General features: G+C 35.1%; 2 protein-coding genes across 4 annotated transcripts; both read right to left on the bottom strand.

The window, feature by feature from the left end:
• Positions 1-415: 415 nt before the first annotated feature.
• LOC149421436 (uncharacterized) lies at positions 416-2,666 on the bottom strand. The gene is made up of 2 exons (XM_089634390.1): positions 2,450-2,666; positions 416-1,702 (listed from the first exon to the last, which is right to left on the bottom strand). Exons 1-2 carry the CDS (start codon positions 2,583-2,585, stop codon positions 1,149-1,151), a joined length of 690 nt encoding a protein of 229 aa, XP_089490516.1. The 5' UTR covers positions 2,586-2,666; the 3' UTR covers positions 416-1,148.
• A 7,464-nt stretch (positions 2,667-10,130) lies between these two features.
• On the bottom strand, positions 10,131-17,985 carry LOC149421437 (uncharacterized). Of its 3 annotated transcripts, none has more exons than XM_089634391.1 (10): positions 17,606-17,985; positions 15,716-15,858; positions 14,588-14,702; positions 13,746-13,892; positions 13,608-13,656; positions 13,430-13,523; positions 12,724-12,910; positions 12,414-12,543; positions 11,363-11,568; positions 10,131-10,666 (listed from the first exon to the last, which is right to left on the bottom strand). In XM_089634391.1, the coding sequence occupies exons 1-10, from the start codon at positions 17,768-17,770 to the stop codon at positions 10,544-10,546; spliced, it is 1,359 nt and encodes a 452-aa protein (XP_089490517.1). In that variant the 5' UTR covers positions 17,771-17,985; the 3' UTR covers positions 10,131-10,543. The 3 variants fall into 3 exon arrangements, with proteins under 3 accessions (XP_089490517.1, XP_089490518.1, XP_089490520.1); XM_089634392.1 differs by lacking the exon at positions 17,606-17,985 and adding an exon at positions 17,093-17,239; XM_089634394.1 differs by lacking the exon at positions 17,606-17,985 and adding an exon at positions 15,953-15,975.
• Positions 17,986-20,316: the final 2,331 nt, after the last annotated feature.

Genomic DNA, 20,316 nt, shown 5'->3' on the forward strand with positions numbered 1-20,316 from the left:
ATGTACTTTTTTTGCCTATTATATTTAGTGACAATAGGTTATTATCACACCAATATTTAATCTTCAGTAGCTTTCTTATATAAACTTGTCCAATGATCAAAAGACACGACAAACACAAGAAAAGCAAATAACGTCTTCGGACATAAAGAGTTGACGTACAGTAAAAAACAGGATCGGACCTAATGTACTTCCTTGGTGAACTCTGTCATATATATCTATCTATCTGTTTAGTTTAGTTTTTTAGCTTTTTAGTTTTAGTTTTTGCTTGTTACGTTGTGTACATTTAGTAAGTGCGGTAGGTTACATGTGATTTGGACCAGTCATATGCAGTATGTTGTACACATTTTTAGAGGATTAGAGGATTTTATAGGACAATATCAAAATCTTTGTTAAGCCCAGAAAACCTTTATTTTAAACAAAAAAATTTAAAAAGTGTTTTTGTTTTTTTTTTAATATTACACACCTTGTATTCCAATATTCTGCAGAAAACCATACTGATAAATCTGATAAGATTTTATGTTCGTCTAAGGTCTGAGTAGTCTACTGGTTGGTTTTTAACTAGATTTTAAACTTTATAAGAACCTTTTGCAAATGAAATAGGCCTGTAGCCTATAGCTTGAGGGATTGATTTAAAATTTTCGCCATCAATACCCATATTACAGATGTAGTTGAAGAAGAGAGCTATTTGATGCTTTATTAGTTTAGTGTCAAGTTTATTAAGTCCAATCGCACAATGGTTTCTCAGTTTATTTATTTTTGGTTTGGAAAGTTTTCATTCTAAATGTATTGTTTTCTTATGCATGAGAGTTATATTCATCAGCATTTATATGTATTAATTTAATTTAATGGTTTTTGGACAAATGATAACCGATGTCTGCAACGTATGTTAGCAGTATCAATCAGATCAGTTTGAGTTGTTTGAATTGTAAAGCGATTTTTACTGCGTTCCATAATACCTTCAGATATTCTTTATTTTCTTCAATTTTTGTCTATTAAATTCTTCTTTAGTCCCTTTCGCCATTGAGTGGCAGATATTTATGTATTTTGTACAGTATTTGTAGTCTGGTATTATTGACTGACGGTGACTTTGGAGTAACAAAATAACAATTTTTATTTATATTTTATTAAATTAAAAAGTATCACAAGTTTTAGCACTTAACATCTTCTTGATCATAATCACTGGCAAAATAATTATTTTGAGAATGAGATGTTTGCGGTGTATTTATTTTTGATATTTCGTTTAACAATAACTCTTGCATTTGTGTTCTGAAACGTAACTTATTTAAAGGTGGTAACTGTTTCATATATGGTAATATAGATTTAAACCAATGGAAGTCTTCTTCGTTGTCGTCCAGCTGTTCTTTACGAACAAGTTTTTTCTTTTGTTTCTCGGTTTCGAGGAATGCTTTCAACGCTTCTCCTTTTCTTTTTCGAATTTGTAAGGACGTTTGTCGTCCGATGCTATCATTTTGTCTGTCTGGTTCTGCTGTCGGACGTGATATGGAATATGGTTCATGAATGTTTCCATCTGTTCTAGGTTTAAGAAAGTCTTTTATAAATAACATGGACTCAAAAAATGGCCAAGTGCCATCATATTCTGGTTGATTTTCGGCATCATCACCCGATTGAGGCTTGGGAATTTTTTTTAATTCTTTAGCAAACGTGTCCCTTAAGTTTTTACATTTTTTCTTAACGGTATGACCTGAAAAAAAAAGAAATTAATAAAACGTTTAATCGCCGCAGGGGTGTAAGGATAGTATACAGGCAACTCTCTTGTTCTTTTTCGAATTTTCCAAATCAGATTTTACCAAATTTCGAGCTCGAAGTTATGTAAATCTATGTTTCGTCCCTGGGATTTATGAAAACTGTAAAAACGTCTTTTTCGTCAGAATTTATCTTGACTGTTGACAGCGAAAAACTGATAGTCTTCCTCATCAGACATTTATAAACTAATGACAACATGTCTATGGCCACGCCCATCGCGCACCAATATTTCAACAAATGGAGGAGACGAAATGTGGACGAAAACAAAAATGTTTGCGCTAATGTTTGATGTAGTTTGTGGAAACGGTAGCAAGAGACCCCGCTTAAATCTCAGTACCGGCTCTATGTGGGCACAATTGGAGCATTCCACTCCGGGCGCCAAATTGCTAAGGCGCCGATTTATTTTGATAGAGGGCCAAAATTTCAGTTTGGCCCTGATGAAACTAACCTCAAAACCTGCTTTCTTTTTATTGTAATAAAAATTAAAGATGGCCGCCACGTTAACATCACAAATTTGTCAATCATAATTTTAGCGCAATAGGTAATAAATTGCATTATTTTACTATCAGAAGAATGAAATAGATGCTCCACATTGTAATTGTACTGATATGAAGCGTTTTTTAAAATAATGTGTGCGTATTAAGGATGTCCAGCGTATCTGGAAGAAAATTTTCTACGCACTTACTTGTAGAACCAATTATTTTGGCAACTGCCTCCCAATCACGATGACATAGTAGACGATTATGATATCTCTTGTTATATCTGTTCCAAAGTGCAGGACGTTCTTGTATAGCATTGATTAGAATCTCTACTTCAGACATGATCAAAAATAGCGAACACCGCCGCGCCCACTTCGCGTGAAAAATATCAAACGAACTGATCGCGTCGCTGAAAGCCCGCCGCTTCTATGCACCGCTCGCTACGTGATATTTATCACGTAGGCCCAGTGTTGCCGTATTCCAAAACTGAAAAACCCTGTTACAAGGGTAAAAAAAATCGAAATTTTAACTGAAAACCTTATTTTTATTAGGTAAGTTTTTAGATTATTGTTTTAAAAACAACTTTTTACGCAATCTTTTTTGTGATATTTAAGTAAGGAAACAACGGGTACCTAAATAAATTATCTTTGATGTTTTATTAATAACAATTATTTTATATTTTTTCCTTGAATAAAATAAAAAAATACCCTTTTAAATATAAACACACCTTACGCCACCATACAAATAAAAAGACATAATTTCATTTTTTTTATCGATCGATATATGAGATAAAGGAGAAGCGGTACCTATTACCATAACTATAATAATTATTTTTTCTATAAATCTTAGAGAAGGTACCCAATTGAAATTATACGATATATTAATGTAATACATATTTAATTGTGCCGCAAAGTGATTTTGCAAAAGAAAAGAACAAGTATTTTTTAACCAATGTTATAACTACAATTAAACTGATTGATCAGTTTTGTAGGATTTAAGTAAGATAAAATATTGTACAAATAAAAAAAAGAAACTGGTTAAAAAGACATTGTGAACCAGTACTGAAGTTCAAGTACTACATTCGTGAATTCTGGATTTCCCATGCAAAACCCAAGCGGTCCATGTTATAAAATATTTTGTATCTCACTCTAAAGTAAATGACCCAAAAAAATATGAAAACGTGGTAAAAACCATGCATCTGGCAACATTACGTAAGCCACTCCCAAGTGGCGGTGACGGTGACCGTTTAAAAATTTCGCGCCGCGTCGCGTTCGCATCGACTTTACCTGCGTAAGACGCTGCGTAATGCTAGTATGTATTCACGGGCGAGCAGACGTCACGGGCCGAGCGACGAGCAATTCTGTATATAAATGCATACAGAAGTACTCGTCGCTCGGTCTGTAATGTCATTTTAGCGCGGACAAGCTCGCCCGCGAGTTCTGCCGTTATCAGTGCAGTATATTATAATATTATTGCTTTTGTCTATATTTTAGATTGATTTTATTGTCATATTACTGTTGTTTTTGAAGAAATATTAAAATATCTTTGGTAAATGCATCATGCATATATGCACAAAGATAATAAAGACGGGTTACAAATTAAGTTTTTTTAATAATATTTCAGTATGAACGTATCGTAATATAATTAAGTATTGAAGTGTAAATAACATTAAGCACCGTAATGATTCCCTTCATTACTTTCATCACTTTTGTTCAGTTTGTACGGTTTTCTGTGTTTTTCAAATACGCTGTATACATTTTTATTTAATTTTCCGTAAAAACAAATACTGTTTTAGATACTTGATGACATTATTTTCCAGGTGTATGCATTTAAAATATACATTACCTACTAATTTTTTTTAAATAATAAAATTTTAATATCAAACGTGAAAAATGTTGTTGAAAACGCTAACCAAATTTTTACTTCAATTATAGAAAATTTGAGAACTCAATTTTTCGCAAACATGTTCGTTTTGTTTGGTGAATTAGTAAAAAAAACTATACATTCACTTTTATCTCGTCCATATAATAAAAATAATTTTTAAAATTAAACTGGTTGTTACGATAGCCGCGCGAAATGTGAATGATTCTTTTTGGCTATTTTTAGGATTTTATTAATGGATTCCAGTATAAATATTTCAGGAAAACTGGAAATATTATTTCACGTCAAAAAAATTACGTGTTTCGCATGATAGAAAAAAGATAAAACACTTTTAAATAATATGGACGTCCGGTCATATATGACTCTAAAACGCTGGAGCGGTTAGTGACATTATGTTTTGAAGACAAATCCGGTGTAAATCTGATAAAATGTAGTGCTCAAATTTATTGCCATTTTACGTTCGGCGCGTTATACCATTGCCATAAGGAATTTTCTGTCTACGAGTCTACACTTTGTGAGTTTATTTAGTCTTTTTGCGATATTTCTTATTACCTACCTAATTATTTATTACACCAACAAAATGATATAAAGTTATGAAAAGTGATGAAACAAAAACTAGGTTAAATAGGTTACATAGGTAAACCTAGTTTTTGTTTTATCACTTTTAATGACTATATATCACTTTTTAAACGTGTTGAATTTTCATTTTGATGAAATATCATTGAACCAATGTTTTGTGACCAAATCTGAATAGTCAGATCTCCTTCACAACTTTCCTCTTTTCCTTCTTATTCCCTCCCCAAATGTATTCAATCTCCCGACAATTCCAAAAGGGAGGCCATAATAATTCCACTAACTTCAGGCAGTTGTACCTACCAGAGATGTGCAAAATGGGTACCAAAAACCATTTGAAATGCAAAATGGAAATGGGTCAAAATTTTTCATTTGAAAATGCAAAATGCAAAATGGTTTTTAGAAAAGCATTTCAAATGCAAAATGCAAAATACCTATTTTCAAAATGCATTGAAAATGCAAAATGGTTTCTCAGGTCAAACAATCAAAATAATTATAGAATTTTTAAACAATTTTCAGTAATTTAATAATGGACATCAATGAAGAACAAACATATTACATGATGATAAATCCAAAAACTCCACGACTACAGATTATGAAATCACAAAAAAATTGCGCGGGACTAATGTTGCCAACGTAAAAACATAGAAACTGCTATCTAACATTTAATATTACAGCGTCATGGCCCCGTGTATAGTATTTTTTGAAATGGTATCACTCAATTGCCAGGGCTCCTACCAGGGAGCAACTTGACAAATGTAAATTATCTCTCATAGCGAGGTTGAGGACCGACTGATATTTGGGGCTTATGAAAAAAAGATGAGTGGAGATAGTAGGAAGAATGTTGCAAAAAAGCATTTAAAATGGAAAATTCATTGAGAAAAGCATTTAAAATGCAAAATGGTTTTTAGAAAAGCATTTAAAATGCAAAATGGAAAATGCCCATTTTGCATTTGAAATGGATTTATTTGAAATAAAGCACATCTCTGGTACCTACCTACCTCTTTGCGGTATTACTTAGAAAGAATGGTAAGCAGCTTTTAGGGCATACTTGGGCTCATGGTCAGACCGTTTGAAATTTGGCGCAAAAAACTTGTACAGATAACATTCGCTTCACGAAAGGTCGCTCGATTTGTCTTCCATGTATTATCATTTTCAGTGAAAAATGATTTTCCAACAAAGCTATGAAAAATCTAAATCTAATCCCGGTATTTTAATACCGGGATTAGATTTAGATTTTTTATATCACGATATTTATATCACAAGTGAGTATTTTAATATATTTTCTTTATTATTGTAGTGTTTAAAAATGTTCAATCATTGCTGCCCGACTTGGTTTTTCCAATTTACATTATTGGTTGATACACCGATAATGGATCTTATGTACATAGTTACCGATTTAATCGGATTCACCTCATTGTGTACTTCAAGTAGCTAGATATCTCGAATTATATCAATGATCAACTATCGTATTCTATAATGTACTCTTCATCTCGTTTTCTTTTGCTTTTGTTGAATATTAATTTATAGTAGGTATTCTTGATTAGTAAGTTACTGCACGTGCAAAGTATTCATTGAGGCCCACATTATCACATAACATTTCGAAATAAAAAAAATATTATATCTAAATTAAATTATGTATTTTATCATTATTATTAGATTACGATATGCCAATATCTTTAACCGATTTCGCCAATTGGCCAAACAAATTGGTGCAATCTATTATGATCCAATGAAAACTCAAACTAACAGAACATACGAGTATGAAATATTAATAATTTATAAGTCCGGTTTAGGATGGGGTTGTTTCAGAGAATTTGAACAATTCATCAAATTTCAAAGTTGATTTTCAAGTTATGGGATGTGATGGTTCTCTTCAAATTCTGTTACTATATCATTATTGGCCAGATGTTTCACAAAACTGAAATAATGACAGAATTCGAATAGAACCTTCACAGAACTTGAAAATCAACTTAGAAATTTGATGAATTGTTCAAATTTCTAAGTTGATTTTCTAGTCATGTGCGATGTAATTTGCGTAATTTAATGTCCATTAATTTACGTAATGGAATTCCATCTTACAAATAAAATTTAATCTGTAGATTAGTATAATTTTGTTTATTTATAAAGTGTAAATTGGTTTTTTAATACTTATATTTTTGTTAATTATACTATTATTTTTTAGTTTATAAGTCATAAAATACTATTTTCATTATTATAACCTTCCACTTATTGTGCAAATGCTTCTCTCATAATCACGAGCTATTGACGCAAACTATGGCGAGTAAAAGCATATTTAAAAACAAAGAAACATACATAACCAGGATTATTATTGTATTATATTTATCTAAATAAAATAAGCTCTATCATAATACTAATGAGCGACCTTTCGGCTGTTGCAATAATGTGTATGATGTATGTTATCAAAACAAGTTTATCATTTTTTTTAAGGGATAGGTCGATTCAGGCGGTTGCTGACGGTTTCACCTCATCCTCACACTCTACAAATGCTGGCGTCCCATAGGGATCGGTTCTGTCTCCGACTTTGTTTTTGTTGCACATCAATGACCTTTTGACATGTGCACCGATTCATTGCTACGCGGATGACAGTACAGTTCATGATAGCTTTTTGTTTGACAAGCCCCCAAAGGGCACACAAACTCCAACGGCTCGGAGGGCTTTGAAGCAGAGAATGGACGGTTATCTCGAGAGTATTTCCTCCTGGGGTAAAAATAGTCTCGTCGAATTTAATGTTTCAAAGACCCAATCCTGTCTGATTACGTCTAAAAGGGATCCAAATGATAATCTAGTCTCCTTCAACGGAAGCAATCTTCCGAACAGGCCTTCCATTGATATGCTTGGTGTAACTATAAGTGACCAGCTCAGGTACGGGGGCTCCATCGAAGCCAGAGTAAAGTTGGCCTCTCAGAAGCTGGGCGTACTGTACAGGGCCCGCAGATACTTTAATAGTACACATCTGCTGACCCTGTACAAATCGCAAGTGCGCCCTACTGTCGAATTTGGCAGCCATCTCTTCCGGAGCCTCTAAATACCTGAAAAAACCCTTGACTCTGTGCAAAAACGGGCGGTCCGTTTGATAGATTCCCCAATCTTAACAAACGCACTGCAATCTTTAGAGCACAGGCGTCAGGTAGGTATGCTGTCCTTGTTCTATCGGTATTACAATGGAAGATACTCTGAGGAACTAGCGTCATTGATCCCTTCGGCACCGGTGCGTAGTCGGGATACACGCCAAACGCGCGCCCAACATTTGTATACGGTTGACATTTGTCACATGAGAACGGGTCGCTTCTACGATTCGTTCTTAAGTTCAACAGCTCGGCTGTGGAACGAGCTGCCGGCCTCTGTGTTTCCTCCCTCCTACAACATGGGACTCTTCAAGACCCATGTTCACTCCTTCCTCTCCACAAAAAGACCCTCCACACAGCACCCCCAAAGATGACATAGGCCCTGAAGGAAATTATTTTCTTCAGGGCCTCCTGTGTGGAGTTAATATAAAAAAAATATTAAAAAATGTGTGAACGATTTCCGTCTCAGCTTTGAGAAAATAAAACAAAACATACTGTGGCAAATTATTTACGTTTACTGTCTAAAAGAAAAAATAACACAGTTACATAAGATACCATATTGTTTGTTCCAAATTATTTAACATGTTTTTTAAATACAAGTACCTACTATATTTAATGATGGATGTACTTCTGAGCCGGTATAAATATCATATAAATGTTCTATTTTTTAATAAAAATATAATTAAAATTATAATTACCTACATCGTAGTCAAAATTTATTTAATAAAAAATCCCCAATACGTCCCTGTACCTACTTACTGTATTACCAAGACAACAGGTAGTTGAGGGCGGAGTTTTATTCCAGGGGCAGGGACATAAAAAAATAAGCTTCATTCTCTATTATGGAATATGGGTTTTATTGCCTTTCCATCGGTTTTTACTTCCTTGGGTATTACACAACAAATCATCTTGAAAAATATCTATTAGGTAAGTACTGAAAATATCTAATTTTTATAATTTATAATGGGTTTAAAAATATTGGCACATTTCCGATTGTGTCCCATCTACTCATTGAATTTATTTATACAGGGTGTATCGGCACGTACCCGACAAACTTTAACAAGCTATTCCTTAGCACATTTGGAGTAAAAAATGTTATGGGCACTTTGCTGTCCGGTAACATTTTTTTTAATAAATATTTATTATTCATATTTTCACCACATGTCACCAATGTGTTATCCTTTGTCAAAGCTTGAAAACCCATCTGGCAATATTTTGTTCGCGTTTCGTTGAATAATGTACGTACGTACCTACGTTGGCGCGCTTTTACAATCACAACGAAATGGCACGGCACCATTCGTCTCATTTTTAACTATTATTATTTAGTGTGTACGAAAGAGCGAGGACACTTTTTGACACACTTGCTAATAACAGCTGTTGAACACGAGAAACAATGCAAATGACAGTGACGGAGTGTGGATTTTTTTATTTATTTTTTGTTTTTACTGGAAAAAAAATGTTACCGGACAGCAAAGCGCCCATAACATTTTTAACTCCAAATGTGCTGAGGAATAGCTGGTTAAAGTTTGTCGGGTACTTGCCGATACACCCTGTATACACATACACGGTGTTCGGCAACTCGTAGTACAAGTAGGAAACTGGTGAATATACATCACATATAAAAACCCAACAAAAAAAAAACATTTTCAGTTTTTTCAGCAACATTGAGTTTAAATTTTTTTTGAAACAGGGTCTTACGCTTCGATACAATACAATACACGTCCACTTCAAAGCCCAGTTAGCCGTGCAGAGAAGTAACCATAAATATACCATGGAAGTAACTGAATAGTCCATTTTGATACTTTTCTGCGCGGCGGTCTGGAGCGACGCGCAGTAGGTACTTGTAATTAAATTCGAAGTGTAGCTACTTGTAATTGCCGGTATTTTAGAAAAAGTGATTTCGAAAAACCATCCCATCTCCTTTTTCCACTTCCCATAAAGCAGAATAAAACTTGGGAAAGGCTAGGTGCTAGTAGATAATTCACCTTAGAAATGAGATAGATTTAAATGGAAACCAACCGCTAAACTGACTTAATACCTTTTGGTTCTAGCTATGTCACTCTTAATTGCCTGACATTGAATATCAACATTCCATTTGATCAACATGAAAATTTCTGATGATGATGTGCAATTTAAAATTTAATTGCATGTGAAATTTAAGCAAAGAATGGTCAGACTTTTGACCACCAGACGCCCACGTCGCATTTCTTGTATTATTTTTTATTCTATGCATCTACTAAATACTGGGTGTCTAGCACGGTTGACCGATAAGTTTTATCAATAATGTTGATAACTTGTCATCGTTCACAGCAGGACTGCAGTTCTCCAACAAACAAACAATTGTTGTTGGTACGTTAGTGATTTGAAATCGTGCTCGGGAGCGATGACAAGTTATCGACATTATTGATAAATCCTATATCGGTCGATCGTGCTAGATGCCCAGACCTACCTGACAATATCCTCTACAGTTTTTTGCTAAGGATTAAACTTCCACAAACTCTAGTTCACAAAGGCAAAGAATGGTACAACATATTTATGGAACGATATATTTATCAATAGTTCAACAGTAAAGGTCAAGCTTTTACAACAAAAGAAGATAGTAAAAACATAAAATCAAGTAAAAATTCATGTGAAACGAAGAAGTCATCTTCTCTAGATAGTATTGTACTTTATTCTGACAGTAAATACTTCACAATACTCACAAAATATTAACCTTATGGAAGACATGATATTATATTATTTGAAGCAGAAACAACTTTATTTGAGTAGAAGTTTCCCAATGGGCTGTTTAGAGAATACTCCCTCATCATACACCAGTTGCCCGCGGAGGAAAGTCTTCAATACTTTTCCTTTCAGCGTCATTCCGAGGTACGGCGACACCTGGAATAAAAAACATAATAAACTTTCCTCAACAATGCAGTCAGAAAGATTTATGTAATATGTATTCTGTACACTATAATCTTATAATGTAAAATAATAATGCAATTAATCTGAATCTAGCTTTATGCTGCAATCTGAGAGTTGATTTAGATTGTGAGAGTAATTGATCTGACGGCCAGTGTGTCATTATTCGAGGTGTAGAATCTTGGAACCAAGGTCCTAAACATGAAAATTATCAGATATGATTTGAGCTTTTCACGGCCAAAAGTATGTGTTTAATTTTTGAAACGTTAGCCAAAAAAGGAAGATGTGCAACACGGCATTTCCAAAAATTAATCACAATATGGATATGATCATTCAAATAAATCGATCAATATTATTTTACATTAGTCCTATTATTAGTATTATTCACGCCTATTAAAGACCTTGCTGGAACAATGATGATTGACATTTTTGTACATAACATTTTTACAATGAGCATATCAAATCAACACCACGAAATGGCAGTTATTGTTTTAATGGTTCCATGGCAAGTCAGAATACTTTTGAAAAGTGATAAAAAGTTATGGAAAAAAACATAGCCCCCAAAACCTAACCTAACCTACTGAACTAGTTTTTTTGATCACTTTTCAAAAGTGCCCTGAATTGTCCAGTTACCTGTAATAATTTTATATTTCCAAAAATGTAATATCTTACTTTATTCTTGTAAAGTATAGAATCCTGTGTAACCACAAAGGAGTCATCGGGATCAAACACAATGAGGTCAGCGTCCAGACCTTCCTGTATGGCTCCCTTTGAGCCCTGCAGCGAGCAGAGGCGGGCGGGGGCTACACTCATCAGGGTGGACACCTCCGACAGGCTGAGCCCCAGGGCTGCGGCCCGGGTCCAAATCAAGGGAAGGCCTAAAGAATACAGAATATTAATAATTATATTAAAATGTTACATCAAAATAGACCTGTTAGATGAAGAAGTTTTAGGAGGCCTACGATTGGGTAGTGGATATAGTGGTATAGGCATACAACTGAAAAGCAATAGAAAGAGAATGGCAGTAGTTTAATAGAGGCGATTAACATGCCCCAAGGGTTGTAGTACATAGTTATAGTGCCAATGATTTATGTAAGCATAAATTTTTTTTTCTAATAAGGGGCCGTTCAAGTATTACGTAAGCAGATTTATTACAATTATTTACCCCCTCTTCCCCCTTGTCGCCAAAAGTAAGCAAAGCTCTTACCCCCCCCCCCCTCCCATGCTTACGTAAAAATTGGTACCTACATGCATTTTTCTGTTAATGTATTCTGTTTTTTTATTGATTCATAAGCAGCACTTATAAAATAGACTTAGGATAGAGGACTTTAATGCACATAATATTCATTTAAACAAACTTTATTGACACAGTGGGAATCCCCGAATATGTATTCGGTTTTCAAACATAGACAATGTGTGGGTTGCAAATGTGTAAAAAAAAAAAAAAAACTGCTGAGCAGTGCTGACGTAATCAATATCTCGACCCCCCCACCCCCCCATGTCATCAAAAATAAGCAAAGCAAAGACCCCCCTGCCCCCCTATAGTGCTTACATAATACTTGAACGGCCGCCAACACTTCTCGATTATAAGGTAGGTAACACAAGTGAGATCAAAAAGCCAAATAATTTTGAATCAGATAATTTAGTACAGCATTGGTTTAAGCACCGCCATCTTTAAAGATGGCGGTGCTTAAAGAGAAATTTGTATGTGTGATAAACTTACCAAATTGCAGTGAAGAGATCCCTCCCCACGCCTGAAGAAAACTCTTTGTCTTCAGAACCGGAGTGCACGGGGAATGGTCGGACACCACCATGTCTATTCCACCCCTCTTTATGCACCCCCACAACTCTTCCTAGACACCATTTTTTTAATTGAAATGCAAATAGCTAAATATTATCTCATAATTTTGTAAAATTTAATTTTATACTACACTCTATTACCAAAATGAGTGTGCCATAAAATCAAAATATTATGAATATTGATATTTAATTAGTTGAAATTTTATTAAACATTGCAGAATGCAGTAACTAACCCTGTTCCGAGAGTCTCTGACCGGGGGTGCACATTTGTACTGGGTGGCTGTGTGGGGCACGGTCTCCGCCTGCAGCGTGAGGTAATGGGGGCACGTCTCTGCCGTGATCCTCACCCCCCGTGCCCTGGCCTCATCCAACAGGGGCACTCCCTGGGCTGATGACACATGGACTATGTGGTAACGGGCCCTGCAGACAAATTAAGGAACTAATCAAATTCGAAAAAGATATTGTTGTGAGTGATTCTTGTAAACAAAGCTCACCTTGCTTCTGAAATGGAGGGGCAAACCTATGTACTAGAGACATCTCTTGGAGAACTATATAAACTTTTTTGTTTTTTATTAAGAAAGAAAAACTTTCCTGGCTACGAATAACCTGACAATATTTGAAAATCTCCTACTACCACCACAGTAAGTGGAAATTGTTGCTTGTGTTGTTATGGAGAACTTAGCCAGCCTAGGAATTGAACTCATGACGCCCGGGTGGGAACCAGATGCGATGCCAACTCAGTCACTGACCGGTCAAAAGCTACTAGCATTAGTCATCTACGCTACATAGCTCAAACTATCACAGATATTAAGTAAATTCCTGCATCAGTGGAGTGAGAGCCCCCATAAAATTATTAAAAAAACGTGACGTTTGAGGAAGACCTTTGTCCAAAACTAGATGGCAGAACTTTGTTTAATAAAAGTTGTAGAAGATTCTTACTTATATTTCTCGGTCATTTTCATTATCAACTTGAGCGCTTTCAGTTCCATTTCTGGAGGACGAGTCGCTAGATAGGTTTTATATTCTTCTGGATCTGGAAAACAATTGATCATATTTATTTAGTGATTCCAAAATCGTAATAAAACTAACTCATGATTGCAGTTTATAAAACACTCACTTTGTTGCGATTCTTCACATGGCTCGTCCAAATCGCACTCGGCGTGGAACTAAAAAAAATATCAAAATGGTTTATAAAGGTACCTACACCGTGTATGATATTGACTCTCTAAAATTAAAAATAAGCAGATGCACTTACTGCTAAAACGGAATCAGTTTTTTCCAACACTTGCAAAGCCTTTTCTAAATCTTCCTCTGTGACATTTGGAAACTCGTCCACCCCGCTAGGACACAGAAAACACTTGAATCCAACAACTCCAGCTGCAATCATTTCCACAAGATCATTCTGAAATTAAAAGACGTATTTCTACACATAATTGTTAAGATTTATAGAGACAATAATGAAGCCGGTCTCAATAAAAAGTATTTTTTTTAAATAACAGTTCTTTTCTATATAATTACTAAAAGAAACAACAATTTACTTTGTGGGAGATGGAAAAAACATTAAAGTTCCAATTTAAGTTGTTAAAATTAATACACCTGTGCGATATTTCCCGTGTTCCGATGCCATGTTTAATCTTGTAAGTATGATGTGATATTTGCCGGAAGATTCCGTTTCAACCTAATTACGTACAAATTATTTAAACAATCCAAATAAACTAACTAACTAACCAAATTAAGAACCTAACAACCGATTTTGTGCATGTTTTCCATCTCCCCTACGTAAATAGTGTAAAATAATTTAAATAGTTCTTGTACAAATTAAGCTGAAACGAAGTGTTATTTCAATAATTTAGGTGCATTTAGAAGTTTACAAATTAACCTTTTTTCATATCTCAAATAGGGTTCCATGATAACTTCTCAAAATGACAAACAAAAACTAGGTTAAATAGGTTACATATGTAACTATTTTACCTAGTTTTTGTTTCATCATTTTTCATAACTTTATAGCACTTTTTATAGGTGTGTTGAATTGTCATTTTGATGAGTTATCCGGTCACCCTCAGGTACAGGTAGGCAATTGAGAATATTATTACTTACCTGGTTATTTGGAACAACACCTCCCCAAAACGCAACATCAACATACACAGTACCCCGCGCCACATCTGCTTTCACTCTCAGATTTTCAAGAGTTGTAGTGGAAGGTATCGAATTACTAAAAATAAAAATAAATATATTTTAAAAATGTAGTTTAATTCCTCTAAGGATTTTGTATAGTTTTTGGGAGAATTACTTATTTAATTGATTTGATTGCACAGACATTTTCAATGGACTGGTAGAGTGTTGCTCAAATCCAACATAGTCCATTAACATGGTACACATTTTTGATGGATGAGGTGTATTAAAAACGGTGACCGGATAAATCATCACAATGATAATTCGTCAAATCTTTAAAAAGTTATATAAAGTCATGGAAAGTGATGAAACAAAAACTTTATGAACTGGGTTGAGTAGGTTAGGTTAAAAAAAATTTTTTTTCATCGCTTCTAATGACTTTATTTCACTTTTTAAAAGTGTGTTGAATTGTCACTGTGTTGAGTTATCATGGAACCATTAAAAACATTATTTAATTTTTGAAGACAATATTAGCGATTCCCAAACGAATATTTGAAACAGAAAAATCAGAAAAAGATACTGTCACATCTAGGACTCGAACCCAGGAACCTTGCCTTGCCGGGAATCGCTAATGTTGTCTTCAATAATTAAATATTACAAATGAGGTTATATTCATTAAGTTATTCCAAAAAATTAATATTTCATTACTTTCGTAATTACATTATAAATAATGAGTTTTAACAGCTCAATCACTAGATAAGAGCACTTATTTAAATCAAAGATTATCTGTTTTGACCAGTGGCGGCTCGTGACTTTTGGGTGAACTAGAACTATTACAAAAAATGGGATTATTGATGTTGTAGCCGAAAACGTTATTTTTTGCGAAAGTTCGGTTTTTGTATGAAGATTTTCAAGAAATCCGTGCGGCGCACGGTCAAACTGAAATTTCCTAAAAACCTTGGAACAAAAAAAATGTTGTTTTGAAGTAAACAACATCAATAATGTCGAATTTTTCAAACTCAAAATCTAATCACACTCAAAAGTCCGCCACTAGTTTTGACAGGTAAATCTCGATGTGAATTATTATAACTGATAAAGAATAATAAAAATTACAGGGGCATGTCTGCAACGGTGGTGACCCCGGCAGCTGCAGCAGCTCTGGTGGCACAAGGGAAGTCCTCCCACTCGCTGCGTCCTGGGCTGTTTATATGGACATGGGAATCCACCACTCCTGCCATCAAAACCCCACGGGTCACCTAAAACATGACATTATGAAATTAAAATATATTCCAAAGATTTTCCATGACCCAAGCTCTTGTGCTCATGTTTACCTGTAAGTCGGGTACTTACTTTAGGTGCATACTATTTTTTTTAAGTTCTTAACTACGTAATTCAATATTTATGTTTAGAACCACTGGTCAGTGTTGCCAACGAAGGCGATTTATCGCCATTTAGGCTATTCAGAACGAGAATCGGCGACGAAAAAATATAAAAGGCGACTGGTCGCCGATTAGGCTACTCAGAGACAAGTTATTTAAATCAGCCAAATTACAAATAATAATAAAAAAATATATATTTCACGCGAATGTAAATGTGTGTGTGTGTGCATAATGTAGGTAGGTACAATTTGATATTGACATGATTCACCTTATTTGTTTATGATTCGTTCGTTTCGGGGAATACCCTGAGCCCTGAATTCGTCTATTTGTCTTAGCCATTGTCACTTTCGCTTTGCACAACTTCCCCTGCACGATTACTGTGTTTTATAACGAATGAATAAAGTAAAAACAAATGTTTTGTTTTCCAGACAAAAGCAATTCAATAATTTGTAATTATACCTAAGTACTTAAAGTCCAATTCGTGTTTTCTTAATCCCGGGTTTTAATTATCATGTGTATGATTCCGGGATTTCATAGGAGGTATTAGCCACTTTATGTTACTTCCTTCGTCGAACTTTTACCCTTCAGGCCTCGACAGTATTTTTCAGAGAGTCGAAATATTTCCGTTTAGCAATAAAATCCAAATAATTAGAATATTTCTGAATGTATCCGAAAACTAAAAATCAGGATTATTAACAGAACTTTCCTACCTATAAAGCAGTGGTGTGATATGTAGGGAAATTTCGAACTCTGACAAATTTATTTAGACAATATTTCTGGTTTTGCTTGTTGTTTTTAACACTTCCAACTCAAAATGATATTATGTATCCAAAAAGATAAATGGGGACTTCCTAAACAATAATTATATTTGGCTTTCTACACCCCCCCCCCCCTCGATGTGAGTTTTGAAAACCCCTTCATATTGATATTTTGGCGTTCGGGCTACTTTAGGCTACTGCAACTGAAATTCGGCTACATTAAGCTACTTAATGTTTGAAAAAACGTCGACATTAGGCCAAGATCCGTTGGCAACACTGCCACTGGTTAAGGCCGGGATCACATGAGGATGACACGAGTACAATACAGAAGACAATACAATATTGTCCTGTACCTGATCCGTGAACAGCCTGGACCGCTCAGGGCAGAACAATGAGACAACACAGCAACTCTACCGTAGTTCAAACGGGGAAAGTTGTGAAAATGGATACACGACGACGCGCGTTACGAGCGAGTTCGCGAAAATTATTAAGTCTTTTATACCAAGATGTATTGTATTGTTCCATATTTTAACCGAAATACGAGATCCGACCGCCGCGCCGAGATACGTACGTATCGAGAGACTGGCTATTGTCTTACTCACTACGGTCAACGCGGCCGGGCGCGGAGGTGGGAGTAAGACACTGTTCTGCGGAGATAGCTTGCCCGTCTATCTCTGAGATAATGTCTTGATTCATTGTCTTGTCCTCCATACTACTGTTCACAGTTCATAGTAGGACAATGGGTCCGGAGCTGGGACAAAACAGTACTGTCCCGCTCTCGTGTGAACCCGGCATTAGGGTTTTTTGAAGGTTAAAACAAGGACAATAACATTATTTATTGAGATAACAGTAAATTAACTACTGACCTCTATAAGTTTTATAGTTTTCGGAAGCGTTTTCCATTGCTCTTCGGTTGTTACGATTTTACATATTTTCCCTTCGGTATTTACAATCACTGCGCCACTTATAACTTCATTTGGCAACACAATTTTACTGCATTTGAACGCGGTTTGCGGCGCTGAGGTCGCCATGACAACCACTGACAGTCAATGTCAATAATCAACTACGAAATGACTACGAACAACAACTGGGACGGCTGGGACGACTGTCAGCAACTGTCAGAATTCAGAATATGTACACTAATTGACACTAATGATGATTGCGATTGCTATCCACACTCTTATCAAAGTTTGTTTGTCTAACAAGAGACTGAGTTTTTGATCACGTGCACCAGTTAAATTTTACTATAATAATAATAATAATGGTGATAATTGCAATTACTAAGTAATAATAATATTCGCGTGATTTATATAGCGCCGTTTTAGTGAAAAATCACCTCAAGGGCGCTGTAATGAAATTGAATATTAACAGTGCCCTTGATAATTTTTTTTTCAAAAAGGCGCCAAAAATGGTATGGCTACAGGAGACAAATTGGTAAAAAAAAAAAAAAATGAAAAAAGGACACTGTAAATGGCGCCAAAACTACAAATCATCTTTGGTGATGCTGTATGGAGGATCTTTAGTGAGAGGAAGGAGTGAAACTGGCTCTTGAATAGTGGTGGTTCGAGCAATGAGGCAAAGCCTCCCCTAAAAGTATAGGGAAGAAAAAGATACACAGGTATCCAAAATATGGTAATTTCCGATTTATAAAATGTACAAGTCTTGGGACGGGTTATTCACAGTATTTTAACAATTCATCAAATTTCAAAGTTTGATGAATTGTGAAAATTCTGTAAAACAACCTGTCCTTAAAGTTAGTTCAATTTAAATATTACCCATGAATATTTTCGTACTTCACTAGGACTGGTTATCTTTATATTATGTAATTTTATATTATTTTCTTTATATTAGCTCCTCTTTTCTGATAAGGTATACATGACCAATTATGAACCTAAATATTATATTTTGCAAAATATGTATGTATTAATGTAACCCATATGATCTACATTAAAATAATAATAAACAAAAAAAAAAAAAAAAAAAACTCATCACACCAGTGCACTGCAGCCGGCCACTTGTGGATTACCACTCGCCACGCCGAACTACTACACAACGCAGTACAATAATACGCTAGTGAGGTAGAGATAAGGTCCGCCTCCGGTAGCCGCTGATTTCACGTGGGTGGGGGGAATGGGGAAGTCACATGATATCAAAATGAATGGTATCGCGCCAGCTGTTGTGTTCGTACAAACAGGTCTCCAACTCGTCTTGGAAGGAGTTAATAAATAAGTGGTTCTTTTAGATTAATCAGGGATTTATTAATACTCCGCATATTATAAAGGTGATTCGGTAGTCAACCTAACTAGTAGCTGGCTAATTGGAATCTGAAACAGTAAGTTTCTCTGCGAGCCTTCCCACTGGCCCTGGCGACTACTGGCCACTGGCTCCATCTTGCGGACTTCCACGCAAGCTCTATGCACTGCCATCTGTGCGTGCATCTATGAAGCTCTTACTTCCCAACAGCGCATTGTTTAGTTTGAGTCGCACCTCACAAAAGGAACACTTCCAAAGTAGAACCGATCATTTATAATTAGCTCTAGCGCTATAGTGACCAAGTTTTGTGATAATATGCAGCAGTAGGTACCTACGGAGTATGGCTACTGGATTGATGTAGTATGGCGAGTTGATGGTCTGATGATCTTGTGTTTGTGTGTCTAGTAATTATTGATAATGTTTGCGTATTATTATAGTTTGACATAGGTAATACATAGTTGCATTGTTATTTTATAGATATAAGCAGGTGTAATATACCTACGTATATATAATACTTCCTTTAACCCTTAGGAGCCGGAGTACTGCAATTGCAGTGTTGAAGAATCGTGCCCACGCACATCACAAAGCCCTGCAATTGCAGTGTCGTCCCTATACATTCATATTGCCTTTGGATGTTACTTCTACAGGGTTTGTCAACACAAAAATCAAAATGTCACTTTATCAAGTATGGTATTGTTTTCATGTTGGCGTTAACAAAATGGATCTATTTTTATTGAATATTCTTGCCGGCTCCTACGAACTAAAAAAAATGTTTGTGCCCCCTACATTTCAAACCCGCTTAAGTTGGGAGTATGATAGGCAATAAGGAAGTTGAGTGAAAAATATTTTGACTTATAAAAAATATGTTCATGTAGATCAAAAAATATCGATTCTAAATATATAAATATATTTCTATATTATTATTCTTAGAATTAGTTAAACGTTCTTGAAAAAGCATTCAATAGCAATAAACTGTATACGCTCCACGATTGGTCGAAAGAATTCTGACGTCACATGTGTCGTGACTTGTACGTACAACGGATCACCTATGGTGCATCTCTTTCTATTACATGAGAGATGGTCGGTTTAGATGAGAGAGGTGTATATGCCAAACGTTTATTTGTCGTTGAGTTAAAGCTTCCAAGTAAGTATATCAAATTATTAATTGTGTTCATTTGTACATTACGATAAATATAATACATTTTTACAGTATAATAATAATTGCGTATTGTACCCATCTGACATTTACCAGGTATATTTTTATATAAATATTTTTCACTCAACTTCCTTATTATTCTCTACTCATTATAATATATATTATAAT

The sequence above is a fragment of the Hesperophylax consimilis genome, chromosome 8, assembly GCF_061612785.1.
Source record: "Hesperophylax consimilis isolate HC1 chromosome 8, BYU_Hcon_1.0, whole genome shotgun sequence".
In the NCBI taxonomy this organism is placed as follows: Eukaryota; Metazoa; Arthropoda; class Insecta; order Trichoptera; family Limnephilidae; genus Hesperophylax; species Hesperophylax consimilis.

Coding starts and splice junctions, on each gene's coding strand:
- LOC149421436 (XM_089634390.1), bottom strand. CDS start 2,585: ATGTCTGAAGTAGAGATTCTAATCAATGCTATACAAGAACGTCCTGCA. Junction 1,703..2,449: donor CAAAATAATTGGTTCTACAA/GTAAGTGCGTAG, acceptor TTTTTTTTTCAG/GTCATACCGTTAAGAAAAAA.
- LOC149421437 (XM_089634391.1), bottom strand. CDS start 17,770: ATGGCGACCTCAGCGCCGCAAACCGCGTTCAAATGCAGTAAAATTGTG. Junction 15,859..17,605: donor AAACTATAAAACTTATAGAG/GTCAGTAGTTAA, acceptor GTCATGTTTTAG/GTGACCCGTGGGGTTTTGAT. Junction 13,893..14,587: donor GTGTTGTTCCAAATAACCAG/GTAAGTAATAAT, acceptor TTTTAATTTCAG/AATGATCTTGTGGAAATGAT.